The following is an 18,320-nucleotide window of genomic DNA, read 5'->3' on the forward strand; positions in this document are numbered from 1 at the left end:
GGAGCCTGGCACTGGGCGGGTGCGAGCGCGGGAGGGCCTGGGTGGGAGTGAGGGCACAGATCAGGGAGGCTTGAGAGCGCTGTCGCCCCTGGGGTGTGGCCCGGGCGGCCTCCGGGGCGAGGAAGGCGTGTCTCCTCTTCCTCCGCCCGAGAGCCCAGCGGCGGGGGGCACGGAGACCGGGGCGGGAACTGGGGTTGGCCGCGGCTCCCCCTCCCCCGGGGCCGCCTGCCCGCCCCGCGGCGCTCCCACCGGTTTCCCTGCCCTCCGGTTTCCATGGAGCCGGGAGGCGGTTGCCACGGAGACCGACGGCGAGGACCAGCCAATCAGCGTGGAGCTGCGGCTCCAGCTCACCTCCGGGATGGAGGCAAGGGGTGGGGGGCGCAGGAGGCCGGGCACCAGGACTGCGCCGCCGCTTCCCCCAGAGCGCCCAGGCCCCCGCAGCCCGAGTTCTGGCTACCGTCCCCGCCCCCGCCCCCGCCAGTTCCCGGCTTAGGGGTGATGCTCCATGGGGTCGGGCTCCTCCCGTTAAAGACGGAGATGCTGCGGGAAAGGCGGGGCCGCGCGGCGCGGAAGGAGGGCGCAGCCTGGGTCGGGGAAGGGAGGGAGGCTGCACCCCCACCCGGCGCCTCCCCCCAGCACGGCCCTCCGCAGTGCTCGGAGCGCACGCGCACGCTCACTCGGGGCGCCAGCGGGCGGGGCGCCTCTGACATCATCCGCTGACCCCCACCCCCCGGCCGAGGGGCGGTGGCCGCGCAGGCTCGGCCTGACGGACACACGGACAGACCGGGCACGGAGGGAAGAGCGCGCGGTCAGGCCATGCCCGGGGAAGCTGCCCGCGCCGAGTTGCTGCTGCCGGAGGCGGAAGGGCCCGGGCCCCGCACAGGTGAGGTCTCTCCTGCGTGCGTCTCGGCCGCCCTCCGCCTCTCCCCGCCTGTCCCTCTCCGCCCTTCTCTAGCCAGCCCCTTCCCCGTCCCCTCCCGGGTCCTTTTGGCGTCCTGCCCTTTCGAGCACCTGAATCCTGACCCCCCCCCCCCCCGCCACCCAATGCCCCGCAAGTCCCAACTCAGGACTGCGGGGAAGGGTGGGGGGGAACCCGGGTGTCCTCCAGGAGCCAGAAGAGACTCGAGGGGCCTCGTGGGGATCATCCCCCAGCTCTGGGGCTCGCGGGCCCACCGCCGCCCTCTGGGCCGCCGCCCCATTGTCTTCGAGGAGCCCAGGGTCAGGCAGTCCTGGGCGGCTCAGGTCTCAGCTGAACCCTCAGATGCCTGAAGGCCGCCCCAGCGCCGGTGACTGGTCAGGCCTGGGTCTGCGGAGCAGGACTGGAGCTGGAGCCTGGGGAAGGCAGAGGGGCCGCTGTGAGCCGGGGTGCCCTGGGGGAGCAGAGTCTGGGGAACTAGGGCCGGGGCGCAGGCCCACATCCTCGGAGAGGCCGGGCCAGCACTGCTGGTGGAGGCTGAGGGGATCTGCCTGCGTCTGGGAGGACCAGCCAGGGTGACCAGCCGGAGGTCAGCCATGTGTGGGTCCTGGAGGGCCATGGGCACCTTGCTGTGGATAGAAGTCACCCAGCAATGTGACCAGTCCTGGGCCCAGGGGCCCGGTCTCCTTCTGGGGTCCGGTAAAGTGGATGGAGGCTAGGACTCCCCAGACCCAGGGTCTCATGCTGGCTCTGCTCAGGCCGCTTGATGACCTTGATGGTTACAAAAACCTTTGACCTTTGGCTTCCCTTCCCCTCCCCCTTGGCCCAGCTCTGCCCTCTCCCTGCCCCAGTGCGGGTTGGTAAGGGCACCACACTGGCTCGGTGCCAAGAGCCCCGACTCCACCCGACCCCACCCACCACACCCACCTCCAGGCCCTGGGTGTCTGTCACACTGCAGCCAGCTCATGGACCCACTTCTCAGGGTCCCCCCCCACCTGAGAATCCCAGTGGTGTGGCCCAAGGGCCCCGGGCTCAGCCACGGCTGCAGGCCCACAGGTAGGCCCGGGAGGGGGCTGCCCCTTCGTGAAAGTTTCCTCTCTAGTCCTGGCAGATACTCTACTTTGCAGACAGAAAGCCAGGGCACAGAGGTACTTGGGGGGTGATCGCAGGTGAGCGTCAGAGCAGGACCCCCAGAGGCAGCCTCCCTAACACCGCCAGGGGACCCACTCGTGTGTTCCTGGGCAGGGGGGGAGCCCTTCCAGCCCCCCGTGACCCCCCAGGGCCTGTCCCCACTGCAGCGCTGCCTCCACCGTGTGCTCCAGCCCAGGGCCTGTCCCGTCAGCTCTGGGAGCAGGTACGGGGCGGGGCCGGCTACAAGCAGGCAGGCTGGCCTCAGGTGCCCACGGGGCAGCGAGGAGAGGGATGAGGAAGAGGGCCCAGGCCCCCGCGTCACAGGAGCTGTGAGGCCTTCATTGTCCCAGGGCAGTTGAATGCCTCTCCCTAGAGGTCACGAGAGGTCACAGACTGAGGGCAGGGGGCCAGCCAGCCAGCACCCAAGGAGACGGGTACCAGCCTCACCCCTGCGGAGCCTCAGAGAGAAGCCCATTAGTGTGTTCGGCTGACCTCCTGCCACTCCCCATCCCCCCGTCGCTGCTGCACTGTGCCCCACGCCCCACGCCAGATGGTGCGGCCCCAGGTCACTCTCCCGCCCGCCCTGCACTCCACACCCTGTACCCTCCTCACGCCCTTCTCTTCCCACAGAGTCATCCTGTGATGTGGCCTCGGCCTCCACCCCTAGAGGGGACCGGCTGGAGCACTGTGCCCTGAGCCCGGGTCCTGGCGGCCTGGCCCTCGAGTTCCTACCCAGCAAGCCGGGTGCCCGGCCCCCGCCGGAGGGAGCCAGCTGGGATGCGGGGCCGCGCGGCACACCCTCGGCCTGGGCGGTTCCCGCAGAAGGCAGCCCCAGCCCTGGGCCACCCGAAGCCCGGCCCGCCGGGGGTCCCCCTCCAGCCACCCTAGAGCCCCGGATCGTGATGGGCGAGGAGACCCGCCGGGTGCCCCTGCCACCCAGGGCAGCCCTGCCAGAGCTCAGGGACCGGGAAGGTGGGCATCCCAGCCTGAACCCACCCTCCGAGTTGTGTTCTCAGGGTGACCCTCCTGTGCCTTGCCCTGCCCCAGACCCCGACTCCTACTTCACGCCTCCCTCCACCCCCACCGAGACCACCTGTGCCCTGCTCCTCGGCGCGGGGCCCCGCAGGGACGCCCGTGACACCCAGGCTGAGCTGGGGGACTCGCCGCCAGCCTCGCCCTCGGGCTCTTACATCACAGCGGACGGCGACAGCTGGGCCTCGTCCCCGTCCTGTTCCCTGAGCCTGCTGGTCCCGGCCGAAGGGCTGGACGTCCCCTCAGGCTGGGGCTTCTCCCCGCCGGGGTCTGTGGCGGACGAGCAGGAGCCGTCCCCTGCCGGGCCCCCAGGGCCCCCATCCCCGGAGTCCAGCATCTCGGCAGACAGCAGCTCTTCCTGGGGCCAGGATGGCCACTTCTTCGAGCTGGACTTCCTGGCCAACGACCCAATGATCCCCGCCTCCCTCCTGCCTTTCCGGGGCAGCCTCCTCTTCCAGGTGGAGGCCGTGGAGGTGACGCCGAGGGCCCCTGAGGAGGAGGAAGAGGAGGAGGAAGAGGAGGAGGAGGAGGAGGACGGCCGGGACTCTGCAGGGGACCCAGCCGGGGAGGGCGAGGACGACAGCACGTTCGCCTCCTCCCTGCAGTCACTGTCCGACCTCTCCATCACCGAGGGCATGGACGAGGCCTTCGCCTTCCGGGACGACACCTCAGCGGCCTCGTCCGACCCCGACTCTGCCTCCTACGCGGGGGCAGACGACGAGAGGCTGTACAGCGGGGAGCCCCATGCGCAGCCCGCCGCCCTGCTCCAGGACAGCCCTGGGGGGCCGCCCGCTCCTGGGATCTCTGAGGGAGAGGCTGGCCGGGCCATGGAGGGCCACGAACCGGGTGCCCAGGAGACAGGGGCGGTCCCTGCTCCTGCCCTGCAGGAAGCCCCAGGCCGCCCCTGGGTGACCTTGCAGGCCTGGGGGGAGGAGGCGGGCTCCGTCCTGGGCCCAGTGCCTGTTGCCACAGACACGCTTCAGCCCCTGCAGTTGGAGGACGGCGCTGCCGTAGGCCTGGCCCCTTGCACTGCCCCGGAAGAGGGGGACCTCACACCAAGCCCAGACTCTCCGCAGACCCTGAAGCAAGAAGCAGGCCAGGACCCTGACTCTGTGGCCCCAGCCCGGCCCCCACAGGACACAGGCCTCCCCTTGGGCCGGGGACCTGCCGCTGCGGCCAGGCTTCAGAAGCTGCACGTACACACCCCAAAGATCAAGCCTGTGGTCACCGCAGCCCAGCAGGAAGGACAAACAACCTTGGAACCGAGGCCGGCACCTGAGGAGAGGGACACAAGACACGCTGGAGGCCCGGAGCCTTCGGCCTGGAACCAAGCCCAGCTGGAAGGCGTGGAGCCAGCTGCAGACACTGGTACACTCTGGGCCTCAAGGGGAACTGCAGGCACCCCCAAGTCTGCCACGGAGGCTGCACAACCCCCACAGCCTGCCACGAAGACCCCAGAATGCCCCAAGGTTGCCACGGAAGCCCTGGAGCACCCCAAGACTACCACAGAGGCCCCAGAACACCCTGAGCCTGTCCCAGAGGCCCCAGAACACCCTGAGCCTGTCCCAGAGGCCCCAGAACACCCTGAGCCTGTCCCAGAGGCCTCAGAACACCCTGAGTCTGTCCCAGAGGCCCCAGAACACCCTGAGCCTGCCATGGAGACCCCAGAACATCCTGGGCTTGCCACAGAAGCCCCAGAACATCCTGGGTCTGTCATGGAGACCCCAGAACACCCTGAGTCTGTCACTGAGACCCCAGGACACCCTGAGTCTGTTACTGAGACCCCAGGACAACCTGAGCCTGTAACAGAGGCCCCAGAACACCCTGAGCCTGCCACAGAGACCCCAGAACATCCTGGTTCTGCCACGGAGACCCCAGAACACCCTGAGGCTGTCACAGAGGCCCCAGAACAGCCTGAGCCTGCCACAGAGGCCCCGGAACATCCTGGGTCTGCCATGGAGACCCCAGAACACCCTGAGTCTGTCACTGAGACCCCAGAACACCCTGAGCCTGTCCCAGAGGCCCCAGAACACCCTGAGCCTGTCCCAGAGGCCCCAGAACATCCTGGATCTGTCATGGAGACCCCAGAACACCCTGAGTCTGTCACTGAGACCCCAGGACACCCTGAATCTGTCCCAGAGGCCCCAGAACACCCTGAGCCTACCATGGAGACCCCAGAACATCCTGGGCCTGCCACAGAGGCCCCAGAACATCCTAGGCCTGCCACAGAAGCCCCAGAACATCCTGGGTCTGTCACGGAGACCCCAGAACACCCTGAGTCTGTCACTGAGACCCCAGGACACCCTGAGTCTGTCACAGAGGCTCCAGAACATCCTGGGCCTGTCACCGAGACCCCAGGACACCCTGAGTCTGTCACAGAGGCTCCAGAACATCCTGGGCCCGTCACCGAGACCCCAGAACACTCTGAGCCTGTCACAGAGGCTCTGGAACATTCTGAGCCTGTCATAGAGGCCCCAGAACGCTCTGAGCTTGCCACAGAAGCCCCAGAACACTCTGAGCCTGTCACAGAGGCTCCAGAACACCCTGAGCCTGTCACAGAGACCCCGGAACATGCTGGGCCTGTCACCGAGACCCCAGAACACTCTGAGCCTGTCACAGAGGCTCTGGAACATTCTGAGCCTGTCATAGAGGCCCCAGAATGCTCTGAGCTTGCCACAGAAGCCCCAGAACACTCTGAGACTGTCACAGAGGCTCCAGAACACCCTGAGCCTGTCACAGAGACCCCGGAACATGCTGGGCCTGTCACCGAGACCCCAGAACACTCTGAGCCTGTCACAGATCCCCTGGAACATTCTGAGCCTGTCACAGAGGCCCCAGAACGCTCTGAGCTTGCCACAGAAGCCCCAGAACACTCTGAGACTGTCACAGAGGCTCCAGAACACCCTGAGCCTGTCACAGAGACCCCGGAACATGCTGGGCCTGTCACCGAGAGCCCAGACCACTCTGAGCCTGTCACAGATCCCCTGGAACATTCTGAGCCTGTCACAGAGATCCTGGAACATCCTGGGCCTGCCATGGAGGCCCCAGAATACCCTGAGGCTGTCACAGAGGCCCTGGAACATCCTGGGCCTGTCACCAAGACCCCAGAACACTCTGAGCCTGTCACAGAGGCCCTGGAACATTCTGAGCCTGCCACAGAGGCTCTAGAACTTCCTGAACCTGCTATGGAGGCCCTGGAGCACCCCAAGACTACCACAGAGGCCCCAGAACACGCTGAGTCCATCCCAGAGACCCCGGAACATCCTGGGCCTGCCACAGAGGCCCTAGAACATTCTGAGCCTGCCACGGAGACCACAGAATGCCCTGAGGCTGCAACTGAGACCCAGGAACACCCTGAGCCTGCCACGGAGGCCCCGGAACACCCAGAGCCTGCCACGGAGGCCCTGGAACACCCAGAGCCTGCCAGGGAGGCCCCAGAACACCCAGAGCCTGCCAGGGAGGCCCCAGAACACTCAGAGCCTGCTATGGAGGCTCTGGAGCACCCCAAGACTACCACAGAGGCCCCAGAACACCCTGAGTCCATCCCAGAGACCCCGGACCATCCTGGGCCTGCCACGGAGGCCCCAGAATACCCAGAGCCTACCACAGAGGCCCTGGAACATTCTGAGCCTACCACAGAGACCACAGAATGCCCTGAGGCTGCAACTGAGACCCGGGAACAGCCTGAGCTTGCCACGGAGGCCCCGGAACAACCTGAGTCTGGCACGGAGGCCCCAGAACAGCCTGAGCCTGGCACGGAGGCCCTGGAACAGCCTGAGCCTGCCACGGAGGCCCCAGAACACACTGAGCCTGCCACAGAGGCCCCAGAACACCCTGAGCCTGCCAAGGAGGCCCCGAAACACCCAGAGCCTGCCACGGAGGCATCGGAACACCCTGAGCCTGCCAAGGAGGCCCCAAAACACCCAGAGCCTGCCACGGAGGCCCCGGAACACCCTGAGCCTGCCAAGGAGGCCCCAGAATACCCAGAGCCTGCCAAAGAGGCCCCGGAACACCCTGAGCCTACCACGGAGGTCCCGGAACACCCAGAGCCTGTCACGGAGGCCCCGGAACACCCTGAGCCTGCCACGGAGGCCCCGGAACAGGCTGAGTCTGCCACGGAGGCCCCAGAACACCCTGAGCCTGCCAAGGAGGCCCCGGAACACCCAGAGCCTGTCACGGAGGCCCCGGAACACCCTGAGCCTGCCACGGAGGCCCCGGAACACCCTGAGCCTGCCACGGAGGCCCCGGAACACGCTGAGCCTGCCACGGAGGCCCCGGAACACCCTGAGCCTGCCACGGAGGCCCCGGAACACCCAGAGCCTGCCAAGGAGGCCCCGGAATACCCTGAGCCCGCCACGGAGGCCCCGGAACACCAAGAGCCTGCCACGGAGGCCCCGGAACACCAAGAGCCTGCCACGGAGGCCCCGAAACATCCAGAGCCTGCCACGGAGGCCCCGGAACACCCTGAGCCTGCCACGGAGGCCCCGGAACACGCTGAGCCTGCCACGGAGGCCCCGGAACACCCTGAGCCTGCCACGGAGGCCCCGGAACACCCAGAGCCTGCCAAGGAGGCCCCGGAATACCCTGAGCCCGCCACGGAGGCCCCGGAACACCCAGAGCCTGCCACGGAGGCCCCGGAACACCCAGAGCCTGCCACGGAGGCTCCGGAACATTCTGAGCCTGCCACAGAGGTCCTGGAACTCCCTCGGCCTATCGTAGCAGCCCCAGAACCTCCAGAACCTGCCAGAGAGGCCCTAGAGCGCCCTGAGCCTGTCGGGGAGGCCACGGCCCCTCCCACTCCTGTCTCTGCTGGAGAGGAAGCAGTGGCGGTCCTGTTGGCACCTGAGCAGGGAACCCATCCCGGGGCCCGTGTGCACACTGCCCACACAGCTGGGCCCTGCTCAGCCCCGAAGGAGGCCCTAGGGGGTGAGAATTGCCGGGCTGGGGGCCTTGAGCCAGCACCCCAGGGGGCTAGGAGGGCACATCCTGCCGCTCACCCTGAGGTAGGCCAAAGAGCAAACCAGGGGCTCGGGTTTCCCCTTGCTGTGACCTCGGAGGCCGGGCCGGGCTCCCGTGCAGAGTCCCCACTGAGGTCCGCACCCAGGCCAGGCAGGGGCTGCCCCAAAGAGCCTACCCCACACGCACCAGCACCCTGTCTGCAGCGGGAGCCTGTGCCGGGGCCGGGAAGTGGAACGTGGGCGCAGGTGGCACCAGGAGCCCCCAGCTCGTCCCCAGCACAGTCCCTGGAGAGCCCTGCCAGAGGCCCGCCCAGCGTGCCCCGGGACAGGGTCCTCGGCCCCGAGCCCTCTGCTCCCCGTGTCCCCACAGAGGCACTCCTTGCTCCCTGCCCTTGCCAGGGCCCCAGGGAAGACTCAGTGGAGGGCAAGGAGCCCTCGGGCTCTCCGGGCCTCCAGCCACCACGGGCAGGAGCCCAGCGGGCGGCAGCTGCCTTCTCAGGAACCACAAAGCCTCCAGGGGCCGGGCATCGTGTAGGCCTCCTGCCCCACTCCCCCCTCCTCAGCCCCAAAACGGCCCCTGTGGGGGACACCCATGCCAAAGACCAGGCCTGGAGGCTCTCGCCCCCCTGCCAAGTGCCTCCTGGCCCTCGAGGGCTCCCAGCCGCCGAGCAGCAGGATGACCAGGACAGCCTGGAGGAAGGTGAGTGGGGGGCAGAGGAGGACACGGCAGGAGCGCAGTCCTGAGCAGGGCACCAGAGTGGGTGGGTGGGTGGGCAATGGGGCCAAGTCAGAAGGCAGAGGCCTTCTTCACACCTCCCCCCTCCCCAGACTCGCCACCCAGGGCCCCGGGATCCGGCCAGGGATCGGCCCAGCACTCCGACAGCCATGGGGAGTCGTCGGCAGAACCAGAGGAGCAGGAACTGTCGGGAGCGCAGGGCGCACAGTGCCCAGCTCAGGTGCCTGGCCAGGGGGGAGGGCGCACCCCTGGAAGGTCACCCCCCACTCAGGGGCTCAGACCCTGTCCTCCCCAGGCCCCGGCCAGCGGTGGCAGTGAGGAGACCGTCGCCAAAGCCAAGCAGAGTCGCAGTGAGAAGAAGGCCCGAAAGGTGGGTGGGGGAGCCGGCCACTTAAGGGGACCCCTCAGAGCCAATGGCCGACGAGCCGTCGAGTAAACGCAGTCCCGGACACCGGTGCGCAGCTGGGGCCCCATGTACGCCCGGGTCAGGGTGGGCCCAAAGCCCATAGAGGGTCCCCCAGAGTCGGCGGCAGAGCCCCCCTTCCCCCGTCGGCGTGCCGCCCCCCCACCCCAGCCTGGGACCCCCCCCCAGCCGATGCCCGGGTCTGAGCCCACTGTGCCCCCAGGCGATGTCCAAACTGGGCCTGCGGCAAATCCAGGGGGTCACCAGGATCACCATCCAGAAGTCCAAGAACATCCTCTTTGTCATCGCCAAGCCTGACGTCTTCAAGAGCCCGGCCTCAGACACCTATGTGGTCTTCGGGGAAGCCAAGGTCTGGCCGGCCCGGGGTGGGGGCGGGGACTCGGGGCGGGGGCCTGGCTGACAGCCGTGCCCCCTGCTGCAGATCGAGGACCTGTCCCAGCAGGTGCACAGAGCCGCCGCCGAGAAGTTCAAAGTGCCCACGGAGCCTTCCACCCTGGTTCCCGAGTCCACGCCGGGGCCGCTAGTGAGGCCCGAGTGTGAGGAGGAGGAGGAGGAGGAAGAGGAAGAGGAAGTGAGGCCCAGGGACACAGGGGGGCCAGGGGCTCTCGGGGCTCTTCCTGGGGAGGGGGCAGCCCCAGAACCTGCCTGCTCACCTCCCCCCACCCCGCCCAGGTGGACGAGGCAGGGCTGGAGCTCCGGGACATCGAGCTGGTGATGGCGCAGGCCAACGTGTCGAGGGCCAGGGCCGTGCGGGCCCTGAGGGACAACCAGAGTGACATCGTCAACGCCATCATGGTGAGCGGCCGGCCCCTTCCCAGACCCCTGTCGCTGGCCCTGCCGGGCACCTCCCCAGCCTGCCCTGTCTTTCTGCATTTCCCACAGGAGCTCACCATGTAGCCACCGACCGCCACCCGCCCGCCACGGATCCATCCCCACCCCCAGCTGTGCTGCTCAATAAATGGGTGTCTCCTCAGAGCCTCTGCTCTTGCTCCAAAGTCCCGGGCAGGCTGCGGCCACATGGCATTTGTGAAGGGGAGACACTTCCTGGACCCATGCAGAGCCCCAGGAGAGGGGAGGGTCTCCCCTCCCAAGTCCTACAGGGTAGAGGTCTGTCCCCTGTGTTCGTAAAGGCTGGTGTGCCCACCCGCTCATGTCCCAGAAATGTGGCCTCCCCGTGCCCCTGGAGGGTGGGTGTCCTCTCCCTCTGTCCCCAGAGGGCAGGGCTCTGTTCCCATATACCCCAGAAGGTGGGGGTCTTCCCCTCATGTCCCCAGAGGACAGGGATCCTTGCCTACACATCCCAGAGGACGGGGTCTATCCCTTATCCCCAGAGAATGAGGGTGCCGTGTCCCTAGAAGGTGGGGCTTTGTTTCTGTGTCCCGGAGGGTGGGGGTCCTCCCCCAGTGACCCAGAGATGGAGGTCTATCTCCTGTGTTCCTAAAGGGTGATGGTCCTACCTGCTCATGTCCCAGAGGTGGTGGCTTCCTTGTGTCCCTAGAGGGTGGGTGTCTTCTCCCTGTGTCCCCAGAGGTCAGGGCTCTGTTCCCACATGTCCCACAGAATGGGGGTCCTGTGTCCACCCCCAAGTGGGGCTCTGTCCCCACATGTCTCTGGAGGGTGGGAGTCCTCCCCCGTCTCCCAGGGAGGAGGCCCATCTATGTCCAGGGTACCTCACCTGCCCAGAGAATGTGGGCAGTCACGAAGGCGTGGGCCTGGGGATGGGAGTTTCGGGAAGGAACCCCCAGACCCAGGGGCTCTGGATGATCAGCTGCGGAAAGGCATTTGCTGGGGCAGTGGGTCCCCAAATTCCTTGGCCCCTCACTGCGCCCCGAATGGCCATGCAGCCTCTTCACATTTTCTCCAAAGTCCAGGGACCCGCTGAGTGGGGCCACATGGGAGCGGGGCCCGCAGAGGGGAGGGAGCCGTTCCTGCCATCCACACAGGACACGTAGGCCAGGGCCTGTCATGTGGCCACCTCCCCCACCCCCGCTATGGCCACTCAGACCCATAGTGGGCTGGGGAGAGGCTGGCCCCGACTGGATGTCCCCTTAGCTCTGCCTGCCCAGGCCCACGACCAGCTCCCAGACAGCCCAGGCCAGAGCCAAGAATGAGACCCCTCTTCGCATCCCAACCTGCTGCTGGGACCCCTGCCTCCCTGGAAGCTGAGGGCCCTCTCCTCCCTCCTTGGGGACCCAGCACCCACCCAGCTCAGCCTGGAGCTTCTTGCACATGCTGCCAGGGGTCTCCCCGGGCAGAGGCATCTCCTGGGTGAGGAGGGGCTCTCCACCTGACCCTCCTGCACTACAATCTCCAGGCCCCGACCCCAGGGTGAGTCACCCCTGCTGCCTCCCCATGTGCCAAGGGCACAGGAGGGGCCCAGCCAAGAAAGACCTAGGACACAGTGCTGATGGCCCCCTGAAAACCAGGACCCTGGGCTCTCAGGGTGGAGAAAGGGGGACAGGTTTGGGGTGGGACCACCTGTGACAGCAGGGAGACCAAGGAACCAGGGACTCAGGTGAGGGGTCACACCAGCACCTGCTGCCCCAAGAGCCAAAGGGCAGCCACCCCAGGCCCCCAGCCCCCCACCCACCAGATCACAAGCACACCAAGACCACGGATGAATTGTTCACATCGCAGTAAACTTCTTTGAAGGTCTCTGAGGGTTTCGACAGGAACGTCGTGTGCAAAACCGAAGGGACCCCCAGGATCCCTCCAGGGACAGGCCCGTGCACCGGCGCCCCAGGGCACGTCCTTCACAGTAGAGGGTCAGGCCGAGTCCCGGTCCATGCTGCAGCCCAGAGCCTCGATGTCGTTGCTGATGTCCGAAATCATGCGGTCCCACTCGTCCCCTTCCGAGGGCGCAGACTGGTCGTCCGAGCTGCCCGTGGCCCTGTTCCCAGGGCAGGTGCAGGTGGAGGTGGAGCTCAGTGCCCGCCGGTACCTGCCAAAGCTGTCGGTGATGATGCCCCGGCCGTCCTTCACCCCGATGGTCTCGAGAAAGTTCTCGAAGTGCTGGCTGTCCTTCTCCGGGATAAAGGGCCGCAAACCTGTGGACACAGGGTTCGCCTGAGGCTCCTGCCCCGCGTCCAGCCCTGCCCCCCTGGCCCAACAGACGCAGGGGAGCGCCGGCAGGTCCTGGCTCTGCAGCAGGTGGCTGGCCTCCCATCCCTGCCTGGTTCTGGCTGCGGCTGCTCACAGGCCTCTGAGTGCAGAACAGAGAGGGTGGGCGGACCTCCCCTGGCACCACCCACTCCTCCGTGCGAGGACCAGACACAAAGGAACATGGGGGCGGGGGAGGGGGGTACGGGTAACTGACCCCGGCGGGGAGGCTGGGGGTCGGCGAGAGCTCGGGCTGGATGTGCCAGGTGGCAGCCTGAACAAGTGCACCCTCCCTGGACAGTGGGGGGCAGAGCCCACATCACCGGCTGCGTTCTCCGGGCTCAGGGTTCAGAAGACACAGCCGAGGCCGTCATCCCACAGGGTGTGCATAGTAGGCGTGTAGGGCCACATGTCACCCACCCACCGCCTGAGCTCAGGGCCAGTGTCTCAACAAAGGCAGGTCCTTCTACCTGGAAGTGGTGCCTTCGCTTCTCCGCCCAGCGAACTCCTAGTCACCCGCCAAAACCCACTCAAGTGCCACCTTCTTGGAGGAAGCCCCCCCACCCCCAGCAGTTGCTCTGACCGCGCACACAGTCCCGGCTTCCTCAGTCTGGCTCCCGTGGGCAGGTCCTGCCAGTCAACGGAAAGAGCCCTCCGGGCCGACCCACCCTGAGCCCATCCTCAATGGAGCCTCCCACACTCCAGCCGCACCCCTGCGGGACTCACCCAGCAATAGGAACTTGCGGCTGTCCCCATACAGCTGGCGCAGATTGATGCAGAACTCATGCACTGAGGCCCCATCCCGGTACTCGTGCAGCAGCGCCGCGAACTGCTGGATCTCCTGCGAGGACAGCTTGGTGCGCAGCTGCCGGGGGAGGGGGGCGGGGATGAGCGGCACCGCCACAAACCCCGCAGCCCCTTTCCCTCCACACTCGGCCGCGATCCTCCCACACACAAGGCCATGGTCCTCCCCCCTGCAGTCGCCATCCTCCCACACACATGGCTGTGATCCACACACACAGCTGCGATCCTCCCCAGCACACGGCCACGGTCCTTCCCCTGTAGCCGCTGTCACCCCACACTCGGCTGTGCTCCTCCCCACAGCAGTCACTGTCCTCTCTCACGCACGGCTGCAGTCCTCCCCCCTACAGCCGTGGTCCTCCCTCCCACAGCCACAATCCTCCCCCCACACACGGCTGACTTCCTCCACACAGCCGCGGTCCTACCCCACACACAGCTGTGGTCGTCCCACACACACATGACCGCATTCCTCCCACACTCAGCTGCGCTCCTCCTCCCTGCAGCCGCTGTCCTCCCCCACAGTCATGGTCCTCCCCCCTGCAGCCTCTGTCCCCCCCCACACACAGCCGTGGTTCTCCCCCTCTGCAGCTGCTCTCCTTCACCCCCCCTGCAGCCAATGTCCACCCCCGCAGCCACTGTCCTCCCCCCGCCCCTGCAGCTGCTGATCCTCCCCCCTGCCCCGCAGCTGCCGTCCTCCTACAGGGAGGGGAACGCTGACTGAGACCCACGAGGAGCCCACCCGGCAGCCCTCCTCTGACCATGAGTGCGCCCTAAGGGTGCGGGCACACAGAGAAGCACACGAGGTCACCAGCAGGGTCCCCTGTCCCTGCTCCCCGCATCCCCCCCCGCCCCCTTAGGCGCACCGTGAGCATGTAGTCCTGCAGCAGCTCGGTGGCAGTGGCGCTCAGCTCGCTCTCACTGACCGTCTTGGAGTGGGGCGCCGTCTGCATACAGAAGGACAAGGGCGACACGCCGCCTGCGTGCGCGCACTCGGGGAAGGAGCTGCAAGGACAGGGGCCATGGGCACGCGGCTCCCCGCCTCTGCCCCACCGCGCCCCACGGGGGCCCAATGACGGCCAGGGGGCGCCCAGCATGGCAGTCCGGGCAGCTGACAGGAGCGAGGGGCAGTGGGCAGGGTACTCACAACGTGCCGACTTCCGTCTCATACGGCTCCTTCACGTCCACCTTGGTGGAAGAGTCGTCTGCAGGGAGTGCGGAAGAGGCTGCCGGTTACATGGGGAGGGGGCACGGAGACCGGCGGCCCAGCACCTGGCAGAAGACGCGGGCCCCTCCTGAGGGGTCCTGAGCCACACCACCTGCTGCAGGTCTGGGCCTGAGTGCAAGGCTCTGGCCTCGGAGGACGCACCAAGCGGGCGCCTGAAGAGTGCTCCCCAGTGGCCAAGGATAAGGGAAATGCAACTTGGGGGCGCCAGCAGCATCCTCGAGGCTGTGTTGCCCCCTTTGGATGAGGAATTGAATCCCAGAGGTCGGACAACCTGCCCCACATCTCACGACCGCGGTGGTGGTGGGGGGGGGGGGGGGCGGGGGTGCAGAAGCCACAATCAGAGGTGGGTCTGACCCTCAGCCTGGACCCAGGGAGCTCCATGCGGGGACAGCTACTCGCCGAGGACAGAGGCGGCCCCCGGGGGCCTGAGACCCTCACACCGGCAGAGCCTGGTGCACAGCAGCTCCTCGGGAAACACTGGACAGATGACCTCAGGTCCGTGTGATGCAGATCATGAGGAACACGGACACCATTGTGTGCAGCTGGTGAGCTCTGAGAGGGGCGGGTGGGACAAGCAAGGGGCATCCCTGGGAGTGGGAACCAATGGACACCCTTGGTGTGCAAAACACAGATATAGTGAGCCAGCCGTGTGCAGGTGAAGCCCGTCCCGTGTTCTAGCGCACCTGAAAATGCTCCACAGATACCAGAGGACGTGGCGGCTTCCAAGTGCCCACCACCCAGGCAGCCTTGGTCCTGGAAGAAGCCCTCACCCCAAGAGCAGCAAGGCCTGGGGGTCCTGCCCCATACCCACCCTCCAGCCCCCTGTGCTCCGAGCCCCTCCTGGCCCTCTGTTCAGAGGTCAGTGAAGCAACTGGCTGAGAGAGCGTTCCCTGGCCCCCAGTCATGCAGGACGCCACCAGGCTAGCCAAGGCGGGGGACCTGGCTGCCTTGTCAGGCCACGGATCAACGCCCAACGGCATGGCTGTTCGCCTAGGCCCACGTACCGCTGTGGAGAGACAGGTGGTGGGTGGGTGTCGAGGCCCCGTCAAATATGGCTCGGTCCAGAAAGTCGATGGTGGACTCTGTGTACACAATCTGGAAGACCTGCCCGAGCAGGGAGCACAGCTCCTCAGCAGCGACCTGCAACAAAGCTGGACCCTCCTGGGCGGCTTGCCGGGCACCTGCTTCTCGGGCCCTGGGCCCCCCACCTCTCAGCGGGTCCCCAAGGGGACCAGCCCACGTCCAGAAGGCTCTCTGGACCCGAGGGGCCAGGTGCGTCAGCCGCCAGCCCCCATCTGCTGCCCGGGGCTGCCCAGGTCCCCTCTGCTGCCCGGAGCTCGGGGAGAGCACACAGCTTCACAGGCGTGTGGGTCCCGTCGGGGGCAGTTCTGCCCCCGGTCATGGGGTGGTGTCTAGACAGACCTGCAGTGGGGACAGGCCAGGGACACAGCCCCCTGAGAGCTGCCTGGCTGGAAGGCGGGCAGAGCTGAGGAAGGGCACTGATCAGAGGCTCCCGCGGCACCGCGGTCCCCATTAGTCTTGCAAACATAAACTAAACTGATGACTACTAAAGAGCTCTCCTAGGCTGCCAGCCCTGAGGCAGCTGGGGGGCCCCAAGCCCGCACTCGCCCCTCTCAGGGCACAGCTTGGGGTACGGGAGACCACTGCCCCCATCGGTCTTAGAGAAAAAGGGGTGAGTCCCCTGAAATTAAAAAGCAGCACAGCCTGAAGGCACCAGACTCAGTGTAGCTGGCAGGAGCCTAAGCAGGGCAGTGCGCCGGCATGTGGGAGGAGCCTGGATTGGGATGTGGGAGGGGCCTGGGTCACGGAGGTAGGTAGGACCTGGGCAGGTTGTGGGAGGGGCCTGGGCCGGCACGTGGGAGGAGCCTGGGTCAGGGTGTGGGCGGGGTCTAGACAGGGGTATGAGCGGAATCTGGATCAGGGTGTGGGCGGACCCTAGGTTGCAGCGTGGTAAGAGTCTAGGTCAGGGTGTGGGCAGAGCCTGCTCAGGGTGTGTGAGGAGCCCCCGGGGGGGGGGGGGGGGTCGGAGGAGTGTAGGAGAAGCCTGGGTCAGGGTGTGGACAGGGCCTGGGTGGGGGGCATCTGGGAGGAGCCTGGTTGGGGTGTGGGAGGGGTCAGAGTCTGGGTTGGGGGTTGGGGCGGGGCCTGGGTTGTGGGCGGGGCCTGGGCCAGCTCTAGGAGGCTCAGGGACCTGGTGGGGACTGACCAGGTCTGAGTGCCAGGGCCCATCCTCTACCCACCTTGCTCTCGGTCGCCAGGATGACCAGGCAGCACGCCTCCACAGGCCCCACTCCACTCTCTGACAGGGAGACTGCGGTGAGGCCTCTGGAACTTTCTGCACACAGACTCTGGCTGGGGGAGATGCCAGGGTCCTGGGCTGGGAAGCAACGTTGCAGCAGGTTAGGGCAGGTGTGGAAGCTCAAGAGCAGGCTCTGGGCAGCCCCTACCTGGCTCAGGTGAGGGACAGGCCTGCCCCGGTATGCCCCTCCCTCACCCCCTCTAAACAAAGCGGGGAACAGGTGAGACACGCCTTCACCCTGGGCCGTTGCTCGGCTGCTGCTCACTGAGAATCAGCACCCTGCAGGACCTCCTGGCATCCCTGCTACCGATGACGCAAGCACCTTAGGCTGAGACACGAAATTGCCGATATTCGGCTGCTTTGGATCCACACAGAAGAAGGTATTCTCGGGGTTCCATTCACAGCATCACTGAACCAGGGGCATGAACACAATTCCGACAGGAGACAGGGAAACTGAGGCACGGGGGCCGGAAGGGCTGGGCCCAAGGGCATGAGAGGATCAGAGGCCAGGAGGGGGCCCGGCCCGCACACGCTCCCACCCACATTTCTAACACCCCACACAGCACCTCCCCAAAGGTGCCCTGGGGCAGACGCAGTGAGGAGGCCCCCGTTGGGCGGCCCGGGAGCAGGAATGGGAGGTGGAGCCTCCCTGATGCTGGGGTGTCTGGGGGCAAGCTCACCTCACCATGGAGGACACCCAAGACTCACACGTGGCCTGACACGGGAACCAGGCAGGAGCCACAGTCGGGACACGTGTGCCCACAGAGACCGGGGCCCAGTAGGGCGGGCAGCACCCCATGCGGGGCCAAGACCCACAAATGCCGCAGTGAGACCCCAGGGCTGCACAGCCCCACGTCGGCACCAGGCACTGCACATGTCCAATGTGACAAGTCCACCCTGTGGTGCGCATGGAGTGTGAACAACACACAGGGTCTCGGGAAGTACGGAGAAGAACACGTGACGTCTTAACGATGATTGAACTGGTGACACGCCAGCACCACATCTGGGACACAAAGGACACCTATTTCCCTTGCTTGCTGTCACTGCTGTGACTACGAGGACAGTCTAAGTAGCTCCATGGCCGTTCCCAGGGACACAGGGTGTGCGGCCCCACAGTCAGGTCCAGTGCGCGTGTGCGGTCTCTGACAAGCCCACATCTGGCCGCCAGCAGCATCCCCACCAGCCGTCCCGCAGCTGCTGCCTCTGATCCCCACCCACCCTCACACATCCACGGAAACCCCTCCACGAGACTGTGCAGTCCGCTCCAGCCCGGTGAGCCTGGACGTCTGGCCCCTGCCCTCTGAGCCGGGCCTGCCACACGCGGAAGCCCCCGCAGCCAGACGTGACCCCCACGCACCCCTCCCAGCACCTGCGAACCCTGGACCCAAAGAGGCATCCAGGGGCGCTACACGCGGTAGGCACTTAACAAATGTCAGCTGCCTCATACACAGCACGCCTGGCGCACACAGGAGCCTCGCAGACGTGCAGGCTCACAGTCTTGGGCCTTCGCTGCAGGGCCAGCCGCTAAAATGACGAAGATGCCTGGGACACACAGACTCATTCTCTTCCTTCAACTTGAAAGCTGTCAAGTTTTCATCTCACTTTGCCAAGTGTCTCCTATGGAGTTCGCTCTCTCCCTTTAGAAAAATCCATTCCCCATTTCCTAGCAATTGGCTCT

The 18,320-nt window shown here is 66.5% G+C and overlaps 2 protein-coding genes across 7 annotated transcripts in view; one reads left to right on the plus strand and one right to left on the minus strand.

The window, feature by feature from the left end:
• The first annotated feature begins 610 nt into the window (after nt 1-610).
• On the plus strand, nt 611-10,172 carry NACAD (NAC alpha domain containing). 2 transcript variants are annotated; one of them, XM_053218755.1, is made up of 7 exons: nt 611-883; nt 2,678-8,737; nt 8,866-9,143; nt 9,400-9,546; nt 9,619-9,768; nt 9,870-9,992; nt 10,080-10,172. In XM_053218755.1, the coding sequence occupies exons 1-7, from the start codon at nt 817-819 to the stop codon at nt 10,092-10,094; spliced, it is 6,840 nt and encodes a 2,279-aa protein (XP_053074730.1). In that variant the 5' UTR covers nt 611-816; the 3' UTR covers nt 10,095-10,172. The 2 variants fall into 2 exon arrangements, 1 of the variants encoding a protein (XP_053074730.1); XR_008296943.1 differs by having other exon boundaries at nt 9,619-9,992.
• Nucleotides 10,173-11,815: 1,643 nt separating this feature from the next.
• CCM2 (CCM2 scaffold protein) overlaps nt 11,816-18,320 on the minus strand; it is a 41,916-nt gene continuing 35,411 nt past the window's right edge. For 4 of the 5 annotated variants that reach the window (XM_053218759.1, XM_053218756.1, XM_053218757.1 and 1 more), the window contains 6 exons: nt 16,584-16,720; nt 15,327-15,462; nt 14,242-14,299; nt 13,961-14,099; nt 13,023-13,161; nt 11,816-12,244 (listed from right to left, as the gene is read on the minus strand). In XM_053218759.1, coding sequence (XP_053074734.1) covers nt 11,964-12,244; nt 13,023-13,161; nt 13,961-14,099; nt 14,242-14,299; nt 15,327-15,462; nt 16,584-16,720 — 890 coding nt within the window. In that variant the 3' untranslated portion in view covers nt 11,816-11,963. The remainder of the gene's footprint in view (nt 12,245-13,022; nt 13,162-13,960; nt 14,100-14,241; nt 14,300-15,326; nt 15,463-16,583; nt 16,721-18,320) is intronic. The other variant, XM_053218758.1, reaches the window with a different exon arrangement.

This window comes from Acinonyx jubatus, chromosome A2 (assembly GCF_027475565.1).
Source record: "Acinonyx jubatus isolate Ajub_Pintada_27869175 chromosome A2, VMU_Ajub_asm_v1.0, whole genome shotgun sequence".
In the NCBI taxonomy this organism is placed as follows: Eukaryota; Metazoa; Chordata; class Mammalia; order Carnivora; family Felidae; genus Acinonyx; species Acinonyx jubatus.

Coding starts and splice junctions, on each gene's coding strand:
- NACAD (XM_053218755.1), top strand. CDS start 817: ATGCCCGGGGAAGCTGCCCGCGCCGAGTTGCTGCTGCCGGAGGCGGAA. Junction 884..2,677: donor AGGGCCCGGGCCCCGCACAG/GTGAGGTCTCTC, acceptor CTCTTCCCACAG/AGTCATCCTGTGATGTGGCC. Junction 8,738..8,865: donor CCAGGACAGCCTGGAGGAAG/GTGAGTGGGGGG, acceptor CCCCCTCCCCAG/ACTCGCCACCCAGGGCCCCG.